Source organism: Ischnura elegans, chromosome 8 (assembly GCF_921293095.1).
Source record: "Ischnura elegans chromosome 8, ioIscEleg1.1, whole genome shotgun sequence".
In the NCBI taxonomy this organism is placed as follows: Eukaryota; Metazoa; Arthropoda; class Insecta; order Odonata; family Coenagrionidae; genus Ischnura; species Ischnura elegans.
In genome coordinates, this window is record NC_060253.1 from 97,013,945 (window position 1) to 97,037,808 (window position 23,864).

The 23,864-nt window shown below is 39.1% G+C and overlaps 1 protein-coding gene across 1 annotated transcript; it reads right to left on the reverse strand.

Moving 5' to 3' along the window:
• Positions 1–6,589: 6,589 nt before the first annotated feature.
• On the reverse strand, positions 6,590–22,291 carry LOC124164461 (sodium/potassium/calcium exchanger 3-like). Its single transcript, XM_046541787.1, has 8 exons — positions 22,192–22,291; positions 21,189–21,380; positions 17,578–17,765; positions 16,637–16,784; positions 13,458–13,571; positions 11,122–11,358; positions 8,358–8,459; positions 6,590–7,003 (listed from the first exon to the last, which is right to left on the reverse strand). The coding sequence occupies exons 1-8, from the start codon at positions 22,289–22,291 to the stop codon at positions 6,669–6,671; spliced, it is 1,416 nt and encodes a 471-aa protein (XP_046397743.1). The 3' UTR covers positions 6,590–6,668.
• Between the last annotated feature and the right edge of the window lie 1,573 nt (positions 22,292–23,864).

The following is a 23,864-nucleotide window of genomic DNA, read 5'->3' on the forward strand; positions in this document are numbered from 1 at the left end:
GACTTCTCCAAGGCGGAATTTGGTCCCATGGTCAGCTCAGACCACCGACCTCACACATGTTCTAGAATTACATTCATCATCTTTCTCGATGAAATTTTCATTTTTGTGATTTAATGCGGAAAATATATTTTGATTTCAAGACTTTCCCTTCGTGTCCATTCCCGTAGGTGCGTACAACTTTCGTTTACCAGATATTGAATTCCCGTGTGCCAAAAGTATAAAATTGTATGTTTCGAGGGAAACGTTTTGTAGCTCTTTGGAGATGATGCTAGTTGCGGTAAACGAATGACGTGGATAGTTTGGGGAGAGCTCCTAATGTAGATCCTTAATAATTTTCTTGGCAAAATATGGAAACATCAAAGTCGAGATTCCTTTCAGTTTCTATTACGTACTCAAGTTGATGCTTTCGATTTCATCATATGCTCCATTGCTAAAGTGGTAACTTGTTGGTGGATTATGCTCTAAACATCCGTTCACCTGTTGACGAGAACATCATTAGTTCTGTCGGAAGTGGTCTTTACACGATCAATTGGATAACATATATTATGCGTTCTTGTATTGTAGGTGTTAAAAAATGAAGAGAATATTTACCTTAGAAATCAAATATTTTATAAATATTGTAATTTTATTAATGGCGCTTAATTTATAAGAGAATAAAAATGGCAAGTTCAAGTTCTTTTATGCCAGAATTCTAAATGAGTTTTCCAAAGGTAGATTTTATCTGGGGCGTGAACGAGTCATTGATCCGATTCTAACGCTTTCTCTTAACCATGGGCGACAGCAATATGGCGGCGGCGGCCAGTGATCCTCTTCTATTTTTTGCAAAGGTGCGTCCCCGTAACGGCCAAGTGCACAACCCTCCTCCCGGATGTGAGTCGTCACTTCCGATGCAAGCGCTAATCTCTGTCGCTGTTTACGCCGCCGGCCGCTAATGCAATTAGACGCTTCCCTTCGATCCCCGGGGCGCGATGCTCACTTGTCTGTTCGGCAGGGACGGCAGGGACTCTTTCTCTCCCGCCACCAAAGTGAGCAGGGTGACTGCTTCATGCCCGATTGCAATTCGAGATGCATCGCAATTTAAAAAGAGAGAGAATGGGAATGTTGGCGTTAGAAGGACTGCTACTCCGAGCTATCCGTAGTCCTTGCATTCATCGCTGTGCATTCCGGAATACGTAACTATGAAAAGGCAAGCGGAATGCAGAGTTGCGTCCAGCCAAGCTCAGTATGTTGAATTATGATGATGATTCTGATTCACTCCCTGTCCTGGATTACCCTGGGGGAAGTATTCTGTCCAACCCTTTATTTCCTTTATAAGAGATGTTAAGTACCGAAAAGTTTCCTCACTCCGTTTTCACTTGTAACTGCATAATTCCTTTTTTTATTTTATTATTACATAAAAAATACATAGGTTTGTAGTGCTTTACAATACCTCCCATCTTGAGCTTTCTTGCTTTTCATGTATATTTTTATTCTTCTGTTCGTATCCTCCTCTCTTGCTCCACCCGAGTCTTTAAGGGTCCGGGAAGTTGTAGACTTCACATCGTTTTTACTTTCGGACTATTTTCTTGAGAATATCGACTGATGAGGGATTAAGGAGGATTTAAGTGAGTCATTCCTTTTTTCATCACTCCAGTTGATTTTGAACCTTAACTATATCCGCTCAATTTTGTGGATTTGACATTAATGCACCGTGCAAGGACATAGCCTTAAATTTGTTTCGGGGAGGTCTATGGGGCAATGCGGGTTGCCTTCAATGGCAATTTACTGTCAAATCACTCGCATAGTAAATCCATATACTATTTTATGAAATAATATATACATTTATTTTATATAATTATGAAAGTTAAATTCATCGCCTGTTACTGTCGCTGCTGTTATGGATTGGTCGTCACATGCATTTGATACCGAAATGTGCCAAAAATCTTTGAAAAATTTTAAATGCTATGGAGCCAGAGGGGTTTTCTAACACTATCCAAAATTTACTAAAAAATCTTAATGTTCGATTGATGAATACACTCGTATTGCAGTTTTTGATATTCTTGATGCATCCCCTGATAGAAAATTATGAGAATATTCCATAAAAACTATTTTTTCAAATTCAAACCATGTGAATTCAACGGATAGCATACAACATATATACTTTTGCACTGTGGTTAAAACAAGGTTTTAGAGTTTTGGGTCAGTAAAGAGGTGCCTCTGGGCAAGTCGTTGCTCCTGAGCGGATGTGACACAGGCAATCGCTACAGGGGAGAAAATTCGGGGATGATGGGGCTCATGACCCAGACACCGCAATTGGTGTTTGGTACCTTAATGTGCCCCCTGCGCTCTATCCTTCTGCTTCCCTTTACCCTATCTTCGCTAAGAAATTCTGTGTTCTGTATTCGGTTAGAATTCGAATGATTTTCTTGTGCCCTAGGAATTTACTTTCTGAACGGCCTTTAATGATTTGGAGTAGTGGCACATCGAGGGGAGGGTTTTGGGGTATAAACCCACCCCAGAGCTCATAAAATTTTTTAAGTTATATCTATTTTACTTAATTGGATTAATATTGCTTATAGAATAGTGTGAGGATTTATAAAATATCCCTCAGAAGGCCGTAAAAAATCACCATTTTGAACCGTTTATCTTAATTTTTCCGGCGGAGGGCCTCCGCACCTCCCGCTTACCCTGGCGGGTATGCAATACCCCAAGCACCCCAGTATTAGTTGCGCCTGAAACCTCCCTTAGCCTTAATTCCTAGCTGCGCCCCTGATTTCGAGTATTTAATCATGGCGGTAATTCTCTTGAAACTACTTCAGATTTACTTGATACACTAAAGAGTGGTTTGAAATTTAAAAGAATGCTGGCCGAAACCTCTTTTACTTTTTTTTTTTAGCTTGGAAGTGGTTAATCCGCATAGTAACTTTTTTATAGATAAAATCTTCTAGGGTTTGGCACTGGGTAAGGCTGTTTAAGACCAATGTTTCAATGAGAAACAGAAACGTTGGCCTTATACGGCGGAAACTTAAGGCCAACGCTTCCGTGACAAACCTTAAGCAGTCTAACCCGATGGTGAGAAACGTTGGTCTTAAGCAGCCTTTTCCGGTGCCAAACGCGAGAAGATTTAAAAAATAGTATTCGCCGGGAAATTTTACTATCTTTTTTAAAACTTTTTTATAAATTTCCCGATTTATTTTTTTCCTGAGCCCGCGCGTTTAAAGTGTATGTATATGAGAAAGTTATTTCTTACCTATTTAGTGATTTTTCAAAGATTTTAATTAATTATTAATTATGGATATATAAATAAATGGCGAACCCAGTTTTCAGCCAACTTTTATACACATGTATGGGGGAAAAGTAGATACCGCCGCCGAGTTCCACCTCGCCATTTTTCTAAGATCTACGCTGTGCATCTAAAGTATAATTCTACTCATACTTGCAACTCAGTTACTTACGAGAGTACGGCCACGAGGAAAGTGTGCGGATGCAATAGGGCCGTATTAATTTTTTCTATCGTGATAATCGATATAATAGGAATGGAAAATAGTCACCATAAAATAAAAAAATCATATAATTATGCTACATATGCCTCTTAAAAACTAATCGCCGCAAGAGATGTACTGAGCATGAACATCTCCACGCATAAGTATTTGGAAATTACGATAACTTCGAGCCTGTCGCGAGGAACACGTATCAGAAATATTTGTGGTGGAGCCCTGAGACTCGGAGGCTGCGCGTTATATGCTTAGATTATCTGAGCAATTAAGAATAGATATATTTGGAGGCGACACGGAGAACATCATATTAGAACCCCACTGCACTTCCAGGTCCGACAGAAACGATAAATTAAGAGAGATATTTTGCCGAACGGATATGTATGGGTATTCTTTTTCCCTCGAGAAATAAAGGAATTTAATAAATGCTTAGCGAAACTTCGTTAGAACATTTCCTTTTTATTTGTAAACGGCTGGTAGATATTATTATGCGACTTGCGGGGTAACAGGTAGATTAATCAAATCGCGGCTCTCCGCAAGAGATATACATTAAGCACGCTGTGCCAATTTTACTATCTAACGATTTGATCGTTGGATTATTCTTCTTCATAGAATAATCCTCTAAGGTCGTTAGAATATTAATTGCGTACGCATGGTTTCGCTGATGGTAGGACCTGCCCGCCTTGTGACGGTGCAGGATTCCTCGTCCCTTCCTTCCTTCCCCGTCCTTTCCTTGGAGGCGTCATCGGGCTCCTATCGCGGTGGCGCCTCCTTTCCTTGTTCCTTTCTGTCCTTCCCCTTCTGGCGGCGAGGAAAAAAGCTAATCGCTTATAGTCCTCGCCTCAGGAGTGTATCCAACGAACCCGACCCAAGGGTTTCGTTAACATTGTGCCAATTTTACTATCTAACGATTTGATCGTTGGATTATTCTTCCTCATAAAATAATCCTCCAAGGTCGTTAGTATATTAATTGCGTTTGCTTGGTTTCGCTTATAGTAGGACCTGCCCGCCTTGTGACGGTGCAGGATTCCTCGTCCCCTCCCTTCCTTCCCCGTCCTTCCCCTGGAGGCGTCGTCGGGCTCTCATCGCGGCGGCGCCTCCTTTCCTTGATCCCTCCCGTCCTTCCCCTTCTGGGTGCAGTGGAGAAAAGCTAGCGCTTACCGTCCCTGCCCCAGGAGTGTATCCAGCGAGCCCGCCCTAAGGGTTTCGTTCCACCTGTGCCAATTTTACTGTGCCGGCACGCGTTTCATTTCCCTCATCTCTCTAATGCGTCAATTTGGGACCTTCGTCCTTCCATTTCCTCCGGAGGTTGGAGCTCTCTTCTCTTTGCACGATTTTGAATTGGATGGGAGGATATTCCGGGAGCACCGTTGGCGTCATGTTGCTTTCAGTGTTACAGTTTTTGGTGACTTGGATAGAGCAGTGTGTCTGCGACTCGCGCTGTTTTCTTTTAATCCGGCAATAATATAAATTTTCGTCTCAGATTTTACTCTTGCATGCAAGGGTTGGGAAGGCTACTCCTGTGAAGATAGTTCCCCGGTGGGAGGGAGTAAGTTGGGATTTCCATTCCTGGAGCCATCGCGGTAAATGAGTGCGTGAAACGGCTATCGTTCCGTCATAATTGGAGCGGAAATTGGACATTGGAATTGCTCGGAAAAAAATGATCCTGTGATTCAGGCTTAAGGTGACGGACTGTTTTACTTTTGGAGATATTTAGGTTGGCCTTTTTGCTTCAATTACCTAAAAACTTGCAAGCGATCATGAAAATAATCAACTTTTATATTTAACTTCCTTCTGGTTGAGCTCTGCAAGCATCGGCAGCTTGCCATATTCTTAATTCGTCAGGAATATGAAATCAATCCTCAGAAAAGTATAATTCGTAATAAAGAGCAAGGTAAGACACTTAGCAAGAAATTTGCTTCGATGTGGTTCTTGGGAAGTATGCGGGTTGCCTTTGTCAATTTGCACGCATTGAAAAACCATATTTTCATGAAATCAACTAAATAATTCGTGTGGATAGTGCTGACAATTGAATTCATTATTTATTATTGGCAGACAATATTAAATGTAACTACATCGAAAAACGGAGTGTCAGAGGATAGATGCCCCAGGGCAGAAGTCTCTTGAGCAGATCAATTGCAGGTGGTCGACAGAAAGGTAAAAATTTTGGAAAGGGGAAAGGGGGGCTGAAATCCCTGAAGACCCCTCCCCCCCCGGCTATGGGCCTTAGCAAGATTAGAAGTGACCTGTTACTACCAGCTTGATAATTTCAATTTTATAAATTGGTTGCATAATTTGATCCAAGTTTCACGCAGTTTGGCGTCAGCATGAGAATATGTTTTGGTATGGTCACTCGATGATCCAACACATTTCCATCACAAGATAAACATTACCTTGTGATAGAAATATGCAGGAGAAAAAAAATTGTCATTCCAAACAGTATCCATTGGTAGCATATATTCTGTAGAGAATTGAAGAATACAAATGTTTCGCCTGTATGTTTGGGGATTATCAAAAATCCACTGTGGTGGAGCTCTTAGTTTTGAGTGCCACCATGAAGGACAGCCACCTGGCTGAGGTCGTTGCCCTGGGACCCTGAGGTCCCTGCTGATGCCACCAGGGTATGCAGAGGCTAGTGCCAGGAAGGCACCGCGAGAAAGAGACGCTCACAGAAAGGCAACGGAGAAGGACTTCCATGCACGAGAGACGAGAGTACATCGAAAGACACATCTGTATTGTTTGTCATCAGAATAAGCGTGGTTGAATTTACTTTCGGGTAATTTATTTAAGTGAGGTTAAGTACCGAACTATCCAACCCCTTCACCATAATAATCACACCCAATATCTACTCATTAGATGCTGTAAAGATATCTAAGAGGTTTTGTAATATGGACGTCCATGCCCATTGTTGGGCATCCGTGCAACGTTGTTTGGTGGGTCCTTTGGATATTTGGCAGATATCCATTCAACGCTAATTGGATTAACATAGATATTTATCAGATACCATTTGTTAATGCCGACAATGGTGGCTGCATGTTGTGGGGTTATTGATTGCTGCTTGGGATGTGGATAAATCATTATAATACGGGTAATAAAAGAAGCATGAGCCTTTTAAACTCATTTAATGACAACGTTTATTGCTACAAAATATATCACTCTTTGGAAATTTTCAGTCTTTAGTCTTAGCAGTGCATTTTACCATCCGCAAGTGGGTAAATTAACTTCTTGATAAAAATTGAGTTCATTTAAAGTTGCAGCAACTACGAAAATGGCGTACGTCAGCAAGCACACCAAACCTATTTTTCGATCCAGCTTAAAGTGGTTGAATACAAATAAAATATACAGCACTATCATGGCTAAGAGCAATGAAATTGAGCTGTACAGCATGCCCTTGGAGTTGATCTGCACAAAATGTTCATTCTTCTGAGTGGGCATTGCTGTGCTTTTTATTAGCCATGGTATTCCAAGGCAGATCAAGATGTCAAAGGAGTTGGAGCCAAGAGAGCTGCTTATGCCCATAGAGCCATAACCTGCGGGCAGAAGTTGAAATCATCATCTGTGCTTTAACTAAAAGTAAGGGCATTCTATGAAATGCCATTTGGTGAGCATGTTAGTTATTCTCATCTTTTCTTCTCTAGATTGTCCTACCTGATGAACAAACAACTGCATTTAACCTTCTTTGAAGACATTTGATAATATTGGATGGAATAAGATTTTAAATTCTATAGAAATAATTGGCTTCAAATAAAATGACAGAGCTACTGAGACAAGCTAGCCAAACGAATCACGCTAAAATAAATCCTGTGGAAATATTGCAATGTCTCATGTAATCAATATTAATAACTCCCACCACATCATGCTGCATATCATACAAGATATACATCACTTAACTCCTGAAGAAAGAAATATACATACCCAAGCAGCAGACGATATCCATTAGGTATCTAAATAAGGTTGATATATCCAAAAAACATTGTTATCACATGATGTATATATTGGCAACGTTACTTAGAGATCCGAGTTGTAATATTCGTGATATTATAAAAAAAATGTGATTCCAAACAGTAGCCATAAGTGGGTAAATTAACTTCTTTTTTGTTATTATGTTCTGTATAGAATTGAAGGGCATAAATGTTTTGCTTGTATATCTGGGGATCTCCAAAAACAGTAATTAGTATACCCATTACATACTCATTATATGTTGTGAAGATATCTAAGAGATGTTGTAATATTGACCTCTAAGATATGCATACGATGTTAATTGGATTAACATGGATATTACACAGAAGTCAAATGTTAACTCCAACAATGTTGTCTGGATGTTGTTGGGACATTGATTGCTACTTGGGATCATTGCATCCTACACTTGTACTCAAAGAAGGGATTACAAAAAATGAATAGGGTGGTTTCTGCGTGAATTTGTTCCCAATATCACTTGATATGCACACTTGATGAGGGATCAATATGGATGTCACCCAGCAATCTAGCAAGGCGAATCTGAGCTTATGAAGAGCTAATGTGGGACCCCGGTGGAGTTTAAGTGGATCCCTGTTGGAATTTATAGTAGCTTACTGGATTTTGGTGGAATCCACGTGAAACCAGGGTAGATCCCATTGAGAAATCTGGCATTTTGGTGATAATTTTGCAGATCTGGAGACCATATTTAGTTGACTTACATTAAAGATTTCGACCAAATTAGCACCTTACTAGCCATGTAATCCCTGCATTCATTAATAAAACTGGTTCTCATTTTGCGATTTCTCTTTGAATGAAGTATTGTTGTGCTTAATATTTTTGGAAGACCTGAAGAAACTTTTAAGGCTGCTGGAGCCACACACCTGGCTGTGTACCTGTCTGCAATAGAAGAAATACAGAATTACTTACCTTTGTTGGTGACTATTATACTTGAAATTGCCTCTGGGAGGCTTGTGCCAGCTGCCAAAAATGTTAGTCCCATCACAGAATCAGGTATTCGCAAAGTGTCTCCTGTTAGGAGTAGAGCAAGATTGCATTGAATGTAATCTATGAACTACATCAAACTCTGAAGAAATTCAAATTTTGTTTTTCTTTGATCATCTTATACCCTGAAAGTAACCCATGGCTGTTATGCTACTGGTAACATTTTGGGTACAGGTGTATACAGTGGTAGAATCATGATAGGGACACGGGGAGGGCTAGGTAGGGGATCTGGGGGTTAACATCACAGCAGTTGCGGGATATGAACAATTTTATCTAGAGTGAATTGGGTACCCAAGGGGGGGCTATAGCCTCGCCCTATCCCCTCTTTGGATCTGCTACCTGGCGTGTATGCATATATGACAACCTTTGACGAAAATTCAACAAAAAGGTCTCAAGTCAGCAAAAATATGTTTCATGAAGTGTAAAAATTAGCTAGGACAAAGTTGCGCTGGACTAAGAAGACTTGTTTGCTTGACTACAAGGGTAAACTTAAAAATTAGGTCTCCTAAGACAGCAGTGCCAGAATGCACTTTTCTTAACTTTTTTTAGAAGTGAAATATTACTCTGTCCGTTTTTTTTATTACATGTTATTACTTACATTTTATAACATTTTTTTGTTTTGGTTATGAATGTATGTATTAAAAATTTTGAGGCAATAAAATTGATAAAATTGTTATTTGACTAGATCATGTTTTTTGTTAACCAGTGCCGGAACAGAATTCCGGCTCCTTCCGGTACCATGACACCACTGATGGTTTCATATTGTCTTAAGAACTTTAAGTTTGGTTAGGTTATTTTGCCATTGTGTTTATGTTGGATGGAATGAAATTGAGATAAGCTTTACTTTCACTATTTAGGAAGGGTACAGATGTTTTGCCCAAAGGAACTCCTGAGACACTTTCTTAAATGTATCAATCCACTTAGGGTGCCACATTATTTTTCCGATTCTTTCTTAGAGGGAATTTTTATTTTTACCATTTAATATTCCACCAGGTAAAATAGGTTTACACAGATTTTTTAAAATGAATAATGATAATAGGCCCATTCCCTTTCATTCTGTCCTTAATCTTATCCTCTTCCTCCCCTTCACCACTCTCCTAGCATTCTTCCCTCTAATATAGTTTCCAGCATCCTCTTCCCACTTATTATTTACTCCAAGGTATTGATATATGCTATATCTCCTCCACATATCCTCTAGAAGTTATCTCTCCTCAACCGCCATGTTCAGTTCCTCCTTCCTTCTCCTAATCATCCACTCCCCCTTCTCCATCATACACTTCAACAGTTGAGGCTGGTACAGAAGATCAACAATTTGCTGCCTCCCTTAATATTGCCCAATCCACTGCCACCTCCTCCCCTCCTCATCCCACCCCCCAAGCCTCAGGGTGAAAAGTCTGGAATTTTCAGAGGTATATTAAAGTGGTTGTTCTGGGGTTCATCATTTAATGAGGCGCCATATTGAAATAAAATACCTTACAGGGGTAATGCATATGAGGTCTGATATGTGCAAACATGTGGCGTTTGGTTATTCATCAATTGTTTTAAATAACAATGGTGAAATAAAAACTTAAATTGGAGATGCACCTTTATATATTTTACCCTCTTTTCAATTTTTTCCAGAAATTATGGGGGTAGGGCAGCAGCTTCCCCTTCTCCCCATAGTCCACCAGAGGGAAATGTAATATTTACTATCTCACTGGCAAAAATGAAGTCCATATGCTGCTTCTTCCTACAGAATTTATCAATCACCCTGACATTGAACCCTTGCATTGTGTAGGCGGTTTCTCAATGGATATCATTGCCATTAGCCACTTCTGTGACACTGTATTCTGTATGAAGGTTGAATTTTTACCAATTTTCTACCAATTTAGAAAGTAATTTGGTGAGCTGACTACTTTGTCTGTTGAGAAAGGTAAATAATTTTTTTTAAAAGGGGTGATGCACTGCTGGGGCTGGGTCCACAAGCCAGGAACATTTTACCATGACTAAAGAAGGGGGGAGGAGAGGAATGGAAAAAAGGGGCAGACACTGCGATTTTGGAGTCAGACGATGCTTCCTGAGTATTGATGGGTGTGGAAGGGAAAGGATGGAAGAATCCCTTATTGTCATTTGCGAAAGTTTGGCCACCACCTGCTAAACCAGATTTGCTGTTCCAAGAGAAATAATAGATCATCCCATGAAGAGATTGATCTGCAGATTTATCTCTGAATAGCCACCTATGACTTCGGATGGAGGCCCGGGGTGTGTCCCTTGAGCTGATAACTACAAGGGCCGGGAACGAAGTTCTGAAGACTAATTCACCCAATCACCTCGGGAGGGGAGTGGAGAGGAAGGGAAAATGGAATGGGGGTGCTACCTCAACATGAGCCACCAGGATAGGGAAGGAAGGGTTGGGATGGAAGAACCCCACTCTGTCACCAGTGGTGGATCCAGTATAGGGACGACAGGGGCTAAGTGGGGGTTAAAATTCCAGGAGTAGTGAGGGTCGGAAAAAAATTACAATTCTCTCTAGCGTAAATTGGATACCCAAGGGGGGAGCTAGAGTCCCCTTTGCTCCCCCCATAGATCAGCCACTGTCCGTCACTAAGGTGGTGTAGTCTACCATTAGCAAAACCAACAAATACAGAATTGAAAGAAAATTCTATAATTAAGAGCATTCCACATATAAGATATTTCCGTAGATTGTCACCTATGACTGTTATCATCCAGGCGACCAGGTACGAGAAGCAGCCAATGTAGAGGATGCTGATTGTGAAGGTCAATGGGTAGAGGCGTTGGTGGCGCCGGCAGTCAGGGACAGTGAGCCATAGCAGAGTGTGGATAGGCCAGCCGAGTATCCGCCACACCACCATGGTGGCGTTGCATCGAGGAGGAGATCTCTCCTCACTCCTCCCCTCCTCTGAGAGGCCACCCTCCTCAGCTTCTCCTGAAAATGATCACAAGCACTGCATAATTTCAAATAGTATATCATATCTATTGGATATCCACATTAGGTTGCAAATATTCATGGATGTTATGACAAACTTTTAACATTTTGTAAATATTTTATGGCTATTGTGTATTAGGTAACCTATCTAATTTATGGATATCCCGAAACTGTTATATTTGCATATTAACATGTCACACATATTTTTATATGAAATTACATGTTTGAAAGCCATAATATAATACATTTTCCTAAGGGTATTCCCTCAGGGCAATAAATTTATTATCTATTACTATTATTGATATATAATATGAATAATCACTGTTGGCAACAATATGCTTGTGTGGATGCATAAAGGTACTGTAGACAGGCAAAGTTTGCATTTACGGTGGAACTTTGAGTTAGGCTTGGCTAATCCAAAACTACATTGCAGATATTTTCTTTATCTCACAATTTCCCTTGTATTTATAAATTCTCATTTATTTTAACCATTTTTGATAGGATTTGTATAATTTATCTCTATGGAGTTGTGTAAATTATCTCCAAATTGTGAGTTGGATGTGCCACTCAAGCATCTAACCCAGAAATTCATCATTTTTATAAAGAATTTCACCTGGTTTATTGGACAAGGTTTTCATGTGACCTACATCAATAAGTCTGCCTTGTAAACGATGGTGAAAATGAAAATAATTCCATTGGTAAAAAATTCTCCTGGACCAGGAATCAAACCTCAGACCCTTGACCCTCAATACCACTGTGAGGAACACTACTTTATCTCCTCTTCTACTGCTGTGAGCAATCGCAAGCTCTATTAAGGTATGGAGAGCTGTTTTCAGCCTTAATCTGGGTGGAATTATTGCATATTATGTACGTAGTAAATTACATGTTACTAGTGGTATCCCACAATTAATTTCATTTAACTGGATGACCAGTTTCCATACATTTGGTATTACCTTCAGGTTACTTCTTATCAAAACATTTCATTTGAAGAGGGGAAGCAAGTGGAGGAAGTTACAGAGGGGAAATGTTGGGCTGAGAAGTCATTGAGCTGCCCTGAAAAGTCCATTAAGTAAGGAATTCAGGTGTTAAGTTTACTGCAAACTGTCAATTCCTTCCAACTCTGTGGTTTGTACTGTGGGTGGATGGTGGAAGAGTAAGGATTACCCTGGGTGGGTGTCTGGATTTCAACCCCAGGTAGCATGTTTTGAGGAGACAGGGGATGGTGTTTTTCTCAGTCTGTTATCAGATGAGTATGATACCCGTGGTACATGAGCTTATGACTATTTTCTCCTTTATTTCAATTAAAGATAAGTATCATTTATATCTCACAGTTTAATTTGGGAATAACAAAAAAGGAATGCACTTGGAAATATTAAAATTGTTTTTAAATTATGGAAAAATAAATTTTAGTCCGCATAACCAGTAAAGACATAAATAAAGAGATAAATTAACAGCCCTATTGTCATTATCAAAAGAAGTTCTTGATAGTGAAATGGCTGAAAATTGTGATTGGAAAATGAAATGGGGATATGATTGGGGATATGGGAATAATTATGTATTTCTATCTAGGCAGTAGTTTTCTGTAATTATTATGTTTTTATCATGTGTGGACTATGCGTACAAACCAGGAGAATATTTTTGATGTTACGACAAATAAAAAATACCGGTCAAATTTTTAGAAAGTAAAATCTAAAGGTAAATATTGATAATTTTAAATATCCTCTAAAGGACCTATGAGAGCCGATCCCTGAGTTACGAAGTTCATAAGTCTTTAATCTACTGACACTGCACTCTCAACAACTAAAATTTTTTCCTTGCTTGCTTGCTTGTGCTGTGTTTAATCTTTCACTTCTTGGGTCATGGTAACCAACTTGCAGATGCGGTATGTACAAAGGAACATATACCATGTCCATAATATAGGCAACAAAAATGTGTATGGGGAAATGTGCTAGTACTACACAATCTGTCAAGTTTTGTAGGCATGCAATTTAAATTTGGGATTTGATGACACATATATAGAAATCAATTGACATAGCTGACACAGAGGGTACTAATATTTATTAGAATTTTAGATTTGGAGTTAATTTTTCCAACTTTACCTGGACATAAACTGCTTTTATCCACCAGTGAGACAACTTCTTCAGGATTCGTGGCCGATAATCTGTGAATACATCTCTCCACACAGTCTTTCACTGAATCATTGTAGCACATGACTGCCATAAAAAATAATTCATGCAATAAAAGCAGCCTATGTATGCAAGTCTACTTAGTAAGGTACACAATGAGTTTGGTGTACAATATCAACAAGTGACCTATGTCCTTGTGCAAATGTAATTCATACTCAATTTTCATCAGGCACAATATTTGAACCATTTAGCTCAGGTGCAATGTGCATAAAATAAAAATGCATTATATGTATACTTCTAACACAGCTCAGATGTACAATTTCAAACTTATGAACATCAATATTCTGTTCATTCAGCCCTTGTACAATATCCTTGGCACCTGGCATTGCCCTCTTTAATCTTACTTAAAGAAATTCACCTCCATGCATGCCCATAACTCATCTTCCATGGTGACTTCAATGTGCTTCTTAGGGTATTTACCATTAAAATACATTTTAGAGTTCATTTTCCAGGCAACCTGTCACCTAGGTTGACAATTGAAGTTAACTTGCATGATAGGAAATCGGAAAGATGGACTCTGTCTAAAGATACCCTGGAAACATGCAGTATAACATGCAATTTAGTTTCGTATTCATGGATTACAAACAATGATCTTAATTACCCTTATTTCTTTGTCAGGAAGACCTTTATTTTACATTATATTGCACTGCTAATTTTAGCTGAAAATATCAATTTATGACTTTGATTAAGTTATTACTTTTCTCCTTTCCTACTTTAACCATCAGTGTATGAAATCATTTCATATTTTTGGGCATTTTCTACACCAATCTTGCTACATAGTTTCCATATGATAATTTTTCAAGTATCTTATTTCAAAAGTACTTTTAATTCTCCCTGGCTTATCAATGACTCTCGGTAAAAGAGCTTTATCTTGTCTTGGAATGATTACCATATCAAATTTCTACATGCGAGATAGAGATGATATTTTCCCTCTTATTGATTAATCTCTGAGTTTTCTTGATCCGCTGTGCATCATAATTTGCTAGGCCATTATTTTCAAAGTGTAGAAGGGATGACAGAACAAATTTAGATCCTAAGGGGCCTTATATTCTCTTACAGGATAACTATGGTGAAGCCATGAGCAACAGTTATGTTGTCACTGCTGCCAGTAAAACTGTTGTCTGAAACCAACAAGCGATGCGGTAGCACTGGAAGGATGGAGGCATTGGAACCTCAATGCTGCGGAAACCTACGTAGTCACAGACAAATATGAATGCCATGTATTCTGACATAATTCAGCTCTTTCTTGGCTTGCTTTTCCAAGTAGGCATTGGAATTTTCTCATACCCTGTGGTGATTGAGTAATTCATGTGCGGGAAGAATTTTTCGGGGTTTGGTGGCCCAATTGGGGGAGATGCATTAGAAGAGACTAGAGATGGGATGAGAGAATATCTATTTCTTTAGACAACTGGAGTCATCAAGAGATACTAAATATCTCAAGTGATAGCAACTAATGCAGAAATTTTTTATATATCAGCTGAAATGTGCTGAGGAGTGTTCGAAGCAGGACAAGGGGTTTTTGCGAAGCCAATTAAAGTGTGCATTTGACGGCAAAAAATTGAAGCTTATAGCGGTGATCATGTGAATAAAGCTGTTTGAGCGCATGTGGTTTTTGTAATTTTTTGAGGCTGCTCATGCTTGATATAATTTATATTTTATGAGATATCTTTCAAGAAATATATCTGGTAAATTCATTTTGAATGAAATAAATTTTTATTGACCAAAATTACATCTAAATAGCATTCAGATTACATGCACTTTAGGGAGCTATTGAGTGATATTACATATTTAAACCTTCCTGAACCAGACTGGCACTTAATGTTTCATTTAAATTTGTCATAGAAGCTTTAACTGCACCATTGAACCACCCTTTGCTGACATGATCAAAAATTTACGTAAATGAGTTTTTCAATTGAATTTATTTATTTATTATCGCACCACCAAACACAGCGTTATTTGGCCTTTACATATGGGTTTTCATAACTTAAACAATTAAATGTAGATGAACATCCATGACCTGGATAGGAGCAACCCATCCAGGTCAATAATAGGTAAACCCAGGTGGGACTTGAACCCGAAACCTTCCGTTTGGCAAGGAAGGACTTTACCCTGACCCCACCTAGGCCGACTGGAATTAACGTGATTGGAGCACAAATTCATTGACAGGTACTTCATCACACGAGCTATCACTTTTAACGGTATGAAATTAATTGCTTGATCAGAATGGAATAATTTTATGCCTTCATTCAAAGGCTGCTGGCCAACATCAATGCATTTTACAAGCTCAAAGATTTCAATTATCTTGACGCACATACTACCCATCTTTTTTTGGTGGTTCAAGTGTACATGCAGATTAGCAACCATAGAGATGAGGAATTAGATATATGAATAGCATGAGGAAATAAGTCGGATAATCCTAATAAGGATATTTCTCTTAGTGATGTGAAACTGGTATGCTTCAATAGAGGAAGATAGGCAGTGATATAGCCAAGAATTTCATTCGGGAAGAGTCCAAAACCAGGGGGGAAAACTTTTGAAAAACAGGGTACTGAGCAATGGATTTTAAACAAATTTTGACACTTTTCATAATGGAAAAACTTAATATGTGAAAGAAATATTTTGTAAGTTCATTATTTTTTAATATTTTGTTTTCTTTTATGCCGGAAAATAATTGTGTTTTTATATTTTGTGGGGGGGGGGGGGGGAATGGACTCCCTGGACCCCCCCCCTGGCTATGCTGCTGATTTAATACGGATGAGTTTCAAAAAATCAGGGACTGCATTAGGAATGAGAAACAAATGGGGTAAATAGCAGTATAATTTTGCAGAGAGAATAAGCTATTTATAGTACCTAAATACATGGTTTAAAAATTTATTGAATTTTCTGTACTTAGTAATGTTCAAGTATGCACATACTATTTATTTTTTCCAACACAAAATTTTATTTATTAATTTTTTCCAAGGTGAAGTGCATCTTTTTTCCAGGTATAGGTGGATATAATGATAATGATGTAGTTTGATGTGAAAGTGCAATTTTGTCTAACATTGATTGTCACTTTGGTTATGTATCAATGATACAAAAATCATACTCACCTAAAATGTACATGAAGTAACTTATGACTAGGATGAATGCTTCTTGCCAGGAAACTTTTTCGTCTCCCAGTGATATGATGAGCAGCACTATTGAAATGCTATATGCGATGCTATCCCGAGTCAAAGGCCACCAGTCCAGTTGCAAGCACTGCAAAAATTGATAGCGATATGAGAGATAACCTTTTGACAAAATATATTCATAATACATAATTAGTTTATTGAGACCTTATTCAATATTATTGGATAGAACTTTGATGTTCAATGTAGAGTCAGGGTGGAATGTATCCTGTGCTTGTTTCTTTAGATATATCTTTTGTGAAATAAGGCCTTTGAATTAGCAATCTGTAATCCACCATGTGGAAATCAGATCGTTCAGATCACCAGAGAGATAATGTTTCATTGAGATATTGAAGAGTTACAGGTTTAATCCCAAACTGAAAAAGGATGTGATATGCAAAATGGGGACAAGGTAGCAATATTGATAAAATTTTTGTCCAATATTCCATATATTCCTATTTAAACTGTAAATTGACTGAGACTACTATATTCTTTTTTGAAGATATAAGCATCTAAACGTTGAGGGTGATAAAAAATGTCATATCTTTCATGCTGCAACAAACACCAGTAAAATTCGATTCAAAAGTAAAACGTTTCTCTTTAGTGAGGGTTTTTATCATTAATGTGTGGTGTTCCAACTTTTTGTTTCTGCATGAAAGTCAAAACCTTATACAAAGTTACACCAAAAGACAATATTTCTATACTCATTATTTCATCCCAGAGTGGAAGTGAGGAACTATCACTGAAGGTTATCAGAAATTAGAATTGAGTGAGGTGCAAAGTGGATTCTTTTTTGGCATTGGCTTCTTTACTACATATTGAACAAGATGTTGAGCATTACTTTAAATTATGAAGTTGATATTCATGACATTTACATATCATACTTTTCCTGCAAACAGGCCACAGCAAGCTGGAACTGCCAAAATGTTGAACACTGCTGACCCAACAATAGTGCCAATTCCAAGGTCTCCCTCGGTCACGAAAGTTCCAACAGAGTTAATAAAGAGCTCTGGTGAAGATGTTGCGGCAGCCATAAATGTTGCTCCAGCAACATCCTCGGACATATGAAGATCTGTGAAGCATTTATTTATGTATTTTTATGATGTAAGCAAACTACAATAAGTTATCCCTTAAGATACAAGTTTGTGACATTATTTTTCTGACAAGGTTCAAACTACAACCACATTAGTTTCAAGGAAAATGAATTTGATAAATTGCAATTTATTTTTCACAAAATAATGACAACTTTGAAATTATTAGATTATATTTATTGTTTTCCTAACCTCAAAATTGCAGGGTGATTACGTTTTACATTTATATTATGTTTAAAATAGGAGTTATACCAAGAGACCCCCATTATCATCAACCAGAAAGTAAGTTATACCTTGTCGAACCATTGCAAAAACCCATTTTAACCTTGGGTTAAGCTTAAAGTTCCTTAGCCATGGAAGCAGGAATGCAAGGCTCTAATAGGGAAATTGCATACTTTTTATAAACAGTATGCTGATATACTACAGTAAATACTTAGTACCGCAATATACTTTTTTCCGCTTAAAATTCAGTTTATACACTAGAAAATGACTCCCAAAAGTCGCCCGAGTTTCGCGGGCTAAAAAATACCGCCCCCACTAATCTTTGGCTGTGACGTCATAGTTCAGTACGAGTCCAAGATCCAAGCCCAGCAACTGCAGGTTTGGAAGAGCCACGTTGCGTTTAAAGGAGAACACGGGTGAAATAAGGAAAAATTACAAGTGGTGCATTGTTCCTCTGTGCAATAACACCCCAGAAAAAATTTTCGTCTGCATTCCCACGGAGGAAATTAGAAGAAAAGCCTCGATGCATGCCGTCTGTCGGGATGAGCGTTGCGGAAAAATAAGAGTATAATAAACGGAATGATAAACCCGTGTGCTATGTGAGCGAAGATAACTTTAATATAAATAATATTTCCATATTTCATTGACTGAATAACTTGAAACTGAGATTTTTCGATAATTCGGCCGCCGTAGAATAAAAACTCAACTTCCGAACAAAAATCGAGATAGCGTGTTTCTCGATGGTTACGATCGTTACGATGGACTCAAATTAAAGTGCCTTAATGATTATTAAGGCACTTGTTCAATTTCAGTTACGGAAGGACATAGAAAATTCCATGATGTTTAAAATCAAGGGAGGAAATATGAAAATATAGAGCAACGTTGATCCTCATGCATTCGAGTGCCAGCCAAGAAGACAGCGTTTTCTTCTACTCTCGGCGTCAAAATGATGTGCCGCTGTACTTTGCAAATTTATATCCTGGCTTCACTGCATGCTATAATAATGAACTATTCGTCATTTTAAAGGAAATTTTATCCTAAATTCTGATTTATTTTTTTACAAAAAATTTCAAAAATGTAGACACGGCCAGTGCAATAAATGACTCCGCGCACCGAAAAATTAGCCGTTTTGTCAACTTCATGAACTTTGCAACTCAACCTAGGGAAAACTACTAGGTACGTCTACAGCATTCATCTTCCACATTAATTTACACTCATTAGTGCGGATTAATAAAATGACTTTTGGGTATTTTTAGAACTTATATTTTGTTATAAATTAATGAAAATATTTAAACATTATCTTGTCCCATATAGTTTATCCCGAAAGATAAAGGAAGTTGTAGATGGAAAAAGAATGGAATCCAGAGGTGGTAAAAAAAAAATTAATCGCAGCATTCTTTGATTTTATTCTACGCCGTTGCTTGCTTTTCAGAAAAAGTTGAGTCACAAGAGAAATGTTCCGCGGCCCTTAATTTGGAAACTGTGGAGATAGAGGAAGACGTGTGGATCAGCAATTTCCATTTAGTTGGTTTTGTCAGGATAAACCAAGGATCCATTTAAAGGTTGTCAGGCCATCGTATAAAGATAGGATCCTGATGTGCACCACAGGGGAAATGGGGTGTTTGAGGGAAAGTCAAACCTAAAGTTGCCCAAAGAATGTGCAGTTCTATGTTGCTCTTTCCCCAGTTAAAACCAAATAGAAATTGGATTGGGATGATATTTTCACCACGGGTTCCAGTGATAGTGAGAGAGGAGGTGATCACGGTCATCGTCGAAGGTCATCCCTCTAGGATTTCCGATACGGAATTTTTAAGTGACAACCGATCGCAATGACGATGAGCTCGCCTTTAGAGAAGGTTTCAGATATATCGTGAGAAAAGCTCCCAAAATGCATTAAAGCCTATGTTAGGAAAACATGCACATTTTAATGCTAATTTAGGAAGTATTTCATTTCAAAAGTAACTTATTAACACCTGAAGACGTTGTGTTTATTATAATGATCGAAGTGCGATTGACCGATTCTTTCTGCTGAATAGGAAGTGGTTTCGGGGTTTTGAGTAACAAGATGGTAGATTGTGTTGAAAGTTCGTCTATATTATCGCTACTAAATTGAAACATTAATATTCTGGCTTCCTCAGAGCTTCCTGTCGCCCTCCAGGCAAGGTATTTTTAAGTTGAAAGTATCATCGACAGCTTCGAGGTGGAAATAAGTTCACCATAAGACTCTACCGGACTGCCAAAAGAATACACATTTCACATGAGTATACGCTTTCGCCAATATTATACGCAAGTCTCACTTTGTTATGAACTATAAAACATTACAGATGCTCATCAGCTACCTTTCCATTTCCCGGCATCGACTTTCCGAGCCGACGAAGTCTACAGTTTCACTAAAATACCCTGTTATCATGATGGAATCAGTAACAGGAAGCTTGCTAGGATCAGCCTAAGAATAACCATATGCCTTCATCTTTACGCAATCTATCGCTTTCAATGGAGGAGAAATAGATCAAATAATAGCCCTGAAGTCACAATGAACAACTCCGATACGTCTGCACTTCAATAAATGAATCATAACCACGCCGTCGCATGTATTCAAGTATGCAACCTATACTATGGCCGTGCCGCCGTGCCTCGTACTGAACTATGACGTCACTTTTCTACCAGCCAATCATCGGGCGTTTTCGCTTCTCACTTGAATTTGAAAATTCTCGTGAACTTTGATGCATTAAATATCGCAAACCACGTCATACAATAATAAAAAAAACTTTCACCGAGGTATGCAAACATATATTTTTATATAATTTTGGGGTTATTGATTATATCTGAAATATATGCAAGTTCCCTATTAGGGGGAAAGGGGACGATTGGATCATGGGGTGATAACCCCTCCAAAAAATGGGAAAATAAATAGTTAATTGTTCCCCCTCCGAAAGATATAAATTACAGGTTTGCATTTATTTTCTCGAAATTTCGCAAGTTTGAGAAAAAAACCGACAGAAACATTAATAGGATTATAAAAAATTACGTCAATAAAATCGATACGGGTTTGCAAGATTTGGCTAGCATTAAAATTTTCAACCAGGCCGAAAAAAAAGTTATCCTATGAGAACCCCATCGCCGAAAAAAGGGAAATTTGAAATTTCGGCCCTGCCTATAAAAGGATGGCGCATTTAACTCACGGCGCGCGATTTTTCCGATGGCGGGAACAAAGTAGTCGTCACAGACGGCGGCCATGGCGGCGAAGAGGTAGAGTGCCCCAGCGGCGTGGAGCAGCACCGCGCCGCGCCTCCGCTGTGTCGCGTCGAACGCGTCGCCCGGGAAGTCCAATATGGCGGGCTGCGTGCAGTTGGCCTTGTCTGCGACATTGTCATCTGTAAGGAATAGCAGGGACATAGGCATGGGCAGATTCATGGGGCGGTCACAGCGGTCATGACCCCCCCCCCCAAGTTTTATAAATTTTACTAGTTTTTGAAATGGAGTAAACGGAGTGTACACTTGTAAATACACAGCTAAAAGTCATAAACGTGAGAGAAGTTTGAGTGAGTTGTATATATCATGGAGCGTAGCACTCTCTACTGAAAGAACGCCCCCCTCTACCTCCTCGTCCTAAATAATTAATAAACGTGTTTTTAATTGTAATTCGTAAAGTCGTTATGTTATGATATTACGTATGCATTGGGTGTTACAGTGGAACGTGGTCTCAACATTTTTTGTATTTGAATTGAATAAGTTAGAGATACTCGAAGAAATTTATTTTACTTTTTTAGCCCCTCAGAAAAACGTTTCTCTTTATAAATATTTACATTCATATTGTAGCCTACGTACCATGCGCTCGTTTTACGTGAAAGTGGAAATATTGCTTATACCTAAGCTAGCCAGCTTAAAAGTAAACGATCCTTAAGTAACAAGTAGCAAACAAAAAGTGTAAGACCCCCCACAGTGAGCATAACAGGCCGCAGGGGGCCTAGGGGGGCAGAGCCCCCCCAGCGAGCAAAGCGAGGAAGAGATAGAGATAGGGTTCTCCGTACTCCCCGGACCCTGGTCATGACCACACCCGCCAAATTTGATGCTGAATCCGCCCCTGTCTATAGGACTAATGTTAAGTGCTGGGTTACACGATGTCCTTTATTTGCGTCGTTAATGAGCTATGCTAAATATTCTCACATTTTGATATGAATTTACCCAAATCTGGGAAGTCCAATTTGGTGGGCTGCGGGCAGTTGGCCTTGTCTGAGGCAGTGGCCACAGGGCCGGATTTAGGATGTGGATGGCCCGGGCCCATTTTTGTGGGAGCCGGGGAGGCCCACTTTTCGAGGAGTTGCAATTTGTACAGTAATAACAGGAAATGCAAGTAACACAATTTCCAGCAAAGTGTTTTTTATCAGCAGCGTCATCCATTTATTAATTTCAATGATGACGACTATATGTTAATAAAAAATCACCCCGGCTTCACTTCGAATCCCCTTATACATGATGTTTTTCTGTTTTTCCAATTTTGTGAGATTTGCCTCTATATTGGCGGAAGACTCATGCTTGGCCGGTGGCCCTGGGTTAGTGGGTGGCCCAGGTCCCGGACCTTTTATCCGGCCCTGAGTGGCCACCTTGTCATCTGCAAGGAGGAGCAGGGGCAGAGGGCTAATTGCAAGTGCTGGGTTGTACTGACTTATAGACCCGGCCCTCGGGTTGTAACCCCGCCAGCCCGCCCTGGGTACTCGTTTCAGTTGCTGGGCTGTACGATTTGCTTTATTAGTGTGTGTTTAATGAGATATTTTAAATATTCTCATATTTCGCCATAGAATTACCCAAGGTATCTGTGAGTGGGGGTTCAAGCCCCACGAAATACTTAGAAGATACGTTCTTAGGTGCACCATCTCCCAATAACCGTCCTATGAGTAAATTCCCCCAATACATCCATATCGCGTTTGAAGATATGGATATATTTGGAGAAGATGACTGGCAGCTGCGGTCATATGCGCCAAGAAGGAATGATAGGGATGGGGAGAAAACCGGCGTTGGCATCAGTCTTCTCTTAACTAAAAATGCCAAGGGGAACGGCTTAACGTCCCATCCGACGAACGGAGTGCCGTTCTTGAGGGACCTCCCACACAGCTCTCATCCAGGGATCAGGCAGCTAGGAAAAATATCTTTTCCGGGATTCGAACCCGGACTCACCTGGTGGGAAGCCAGCACTATAGCTACAACACCAACCCGATCCCCTGTCAGCGTTTGTTTAGGTACTTATTATTTATTCGGATTGGAATGTTTTCTATAACATTTAATGTAGACGAAGTTGGAGAAAAGCTGGTTTGAATAAAAAATTATTGTCCAAGTCTTTCATTGTCTAACTTTTTAAATTGCTATGATAACACTGAAATTCGAGTTTCAATTTAAGTCTCAGATTTTGGTTACTGCACAGCCACCTTCTGCGCCCTTGTATATATTTACTCTGAGCTGAGGTCCATTTTCGCTGTCAACATCGGCATCATCTGGTGTGATTGCGGATATTCAAGATTATATATCTCTTCCTCTTGCGACAATGAGCCGTATTGACTATTCGTAAAGCCTTTGGATTGCGTGCGATTAAATATTTACTTGTAGTTTCCCGACAATGTATGATATCGATTGCGAGATCGCACAAATATACATATCAAATAACCCATTAAATGTATCATTTATCAACCCAATATTTTGTTCAAGTGACTGAATGAAGGAAGCAAATCAATATTTATTCTGCTGGCAGCATAGGATGCTTGTGTCTAACATAGCCTCGAATTTGGTTTCAACACCAACCGACTATTTTGGTTTAAGTGCTTATGTCCGCAACCCACGAAAGCAGTGTGACAGCTCCAAAAAGG

Excerpts from the sequence above, each read along its gene's own strand:
- LOC124164461 (XM_046541787.1), bottom strand. The coding sequence starts at position 22,291 with ATGGGCCCGGGCCATCCACATCCTAAATCCGGCCCTGTGGCCACTGCC. Across the intron at positions 8,460-11,121 it reads CTGGATGATAACAGTCATAG|GAGACACTTTGCGAATACCT; the intron begins GTGACAATCTAC and ends TACTCCTAACAG. Across the intron at positions 7,004-8,357 it reads TATAATAGTCACCAACAAAG|GTTATGGCTCTATGGGCATA; the intron begins GTAAGTAATTCT and ends TTCTGCCCGCAG.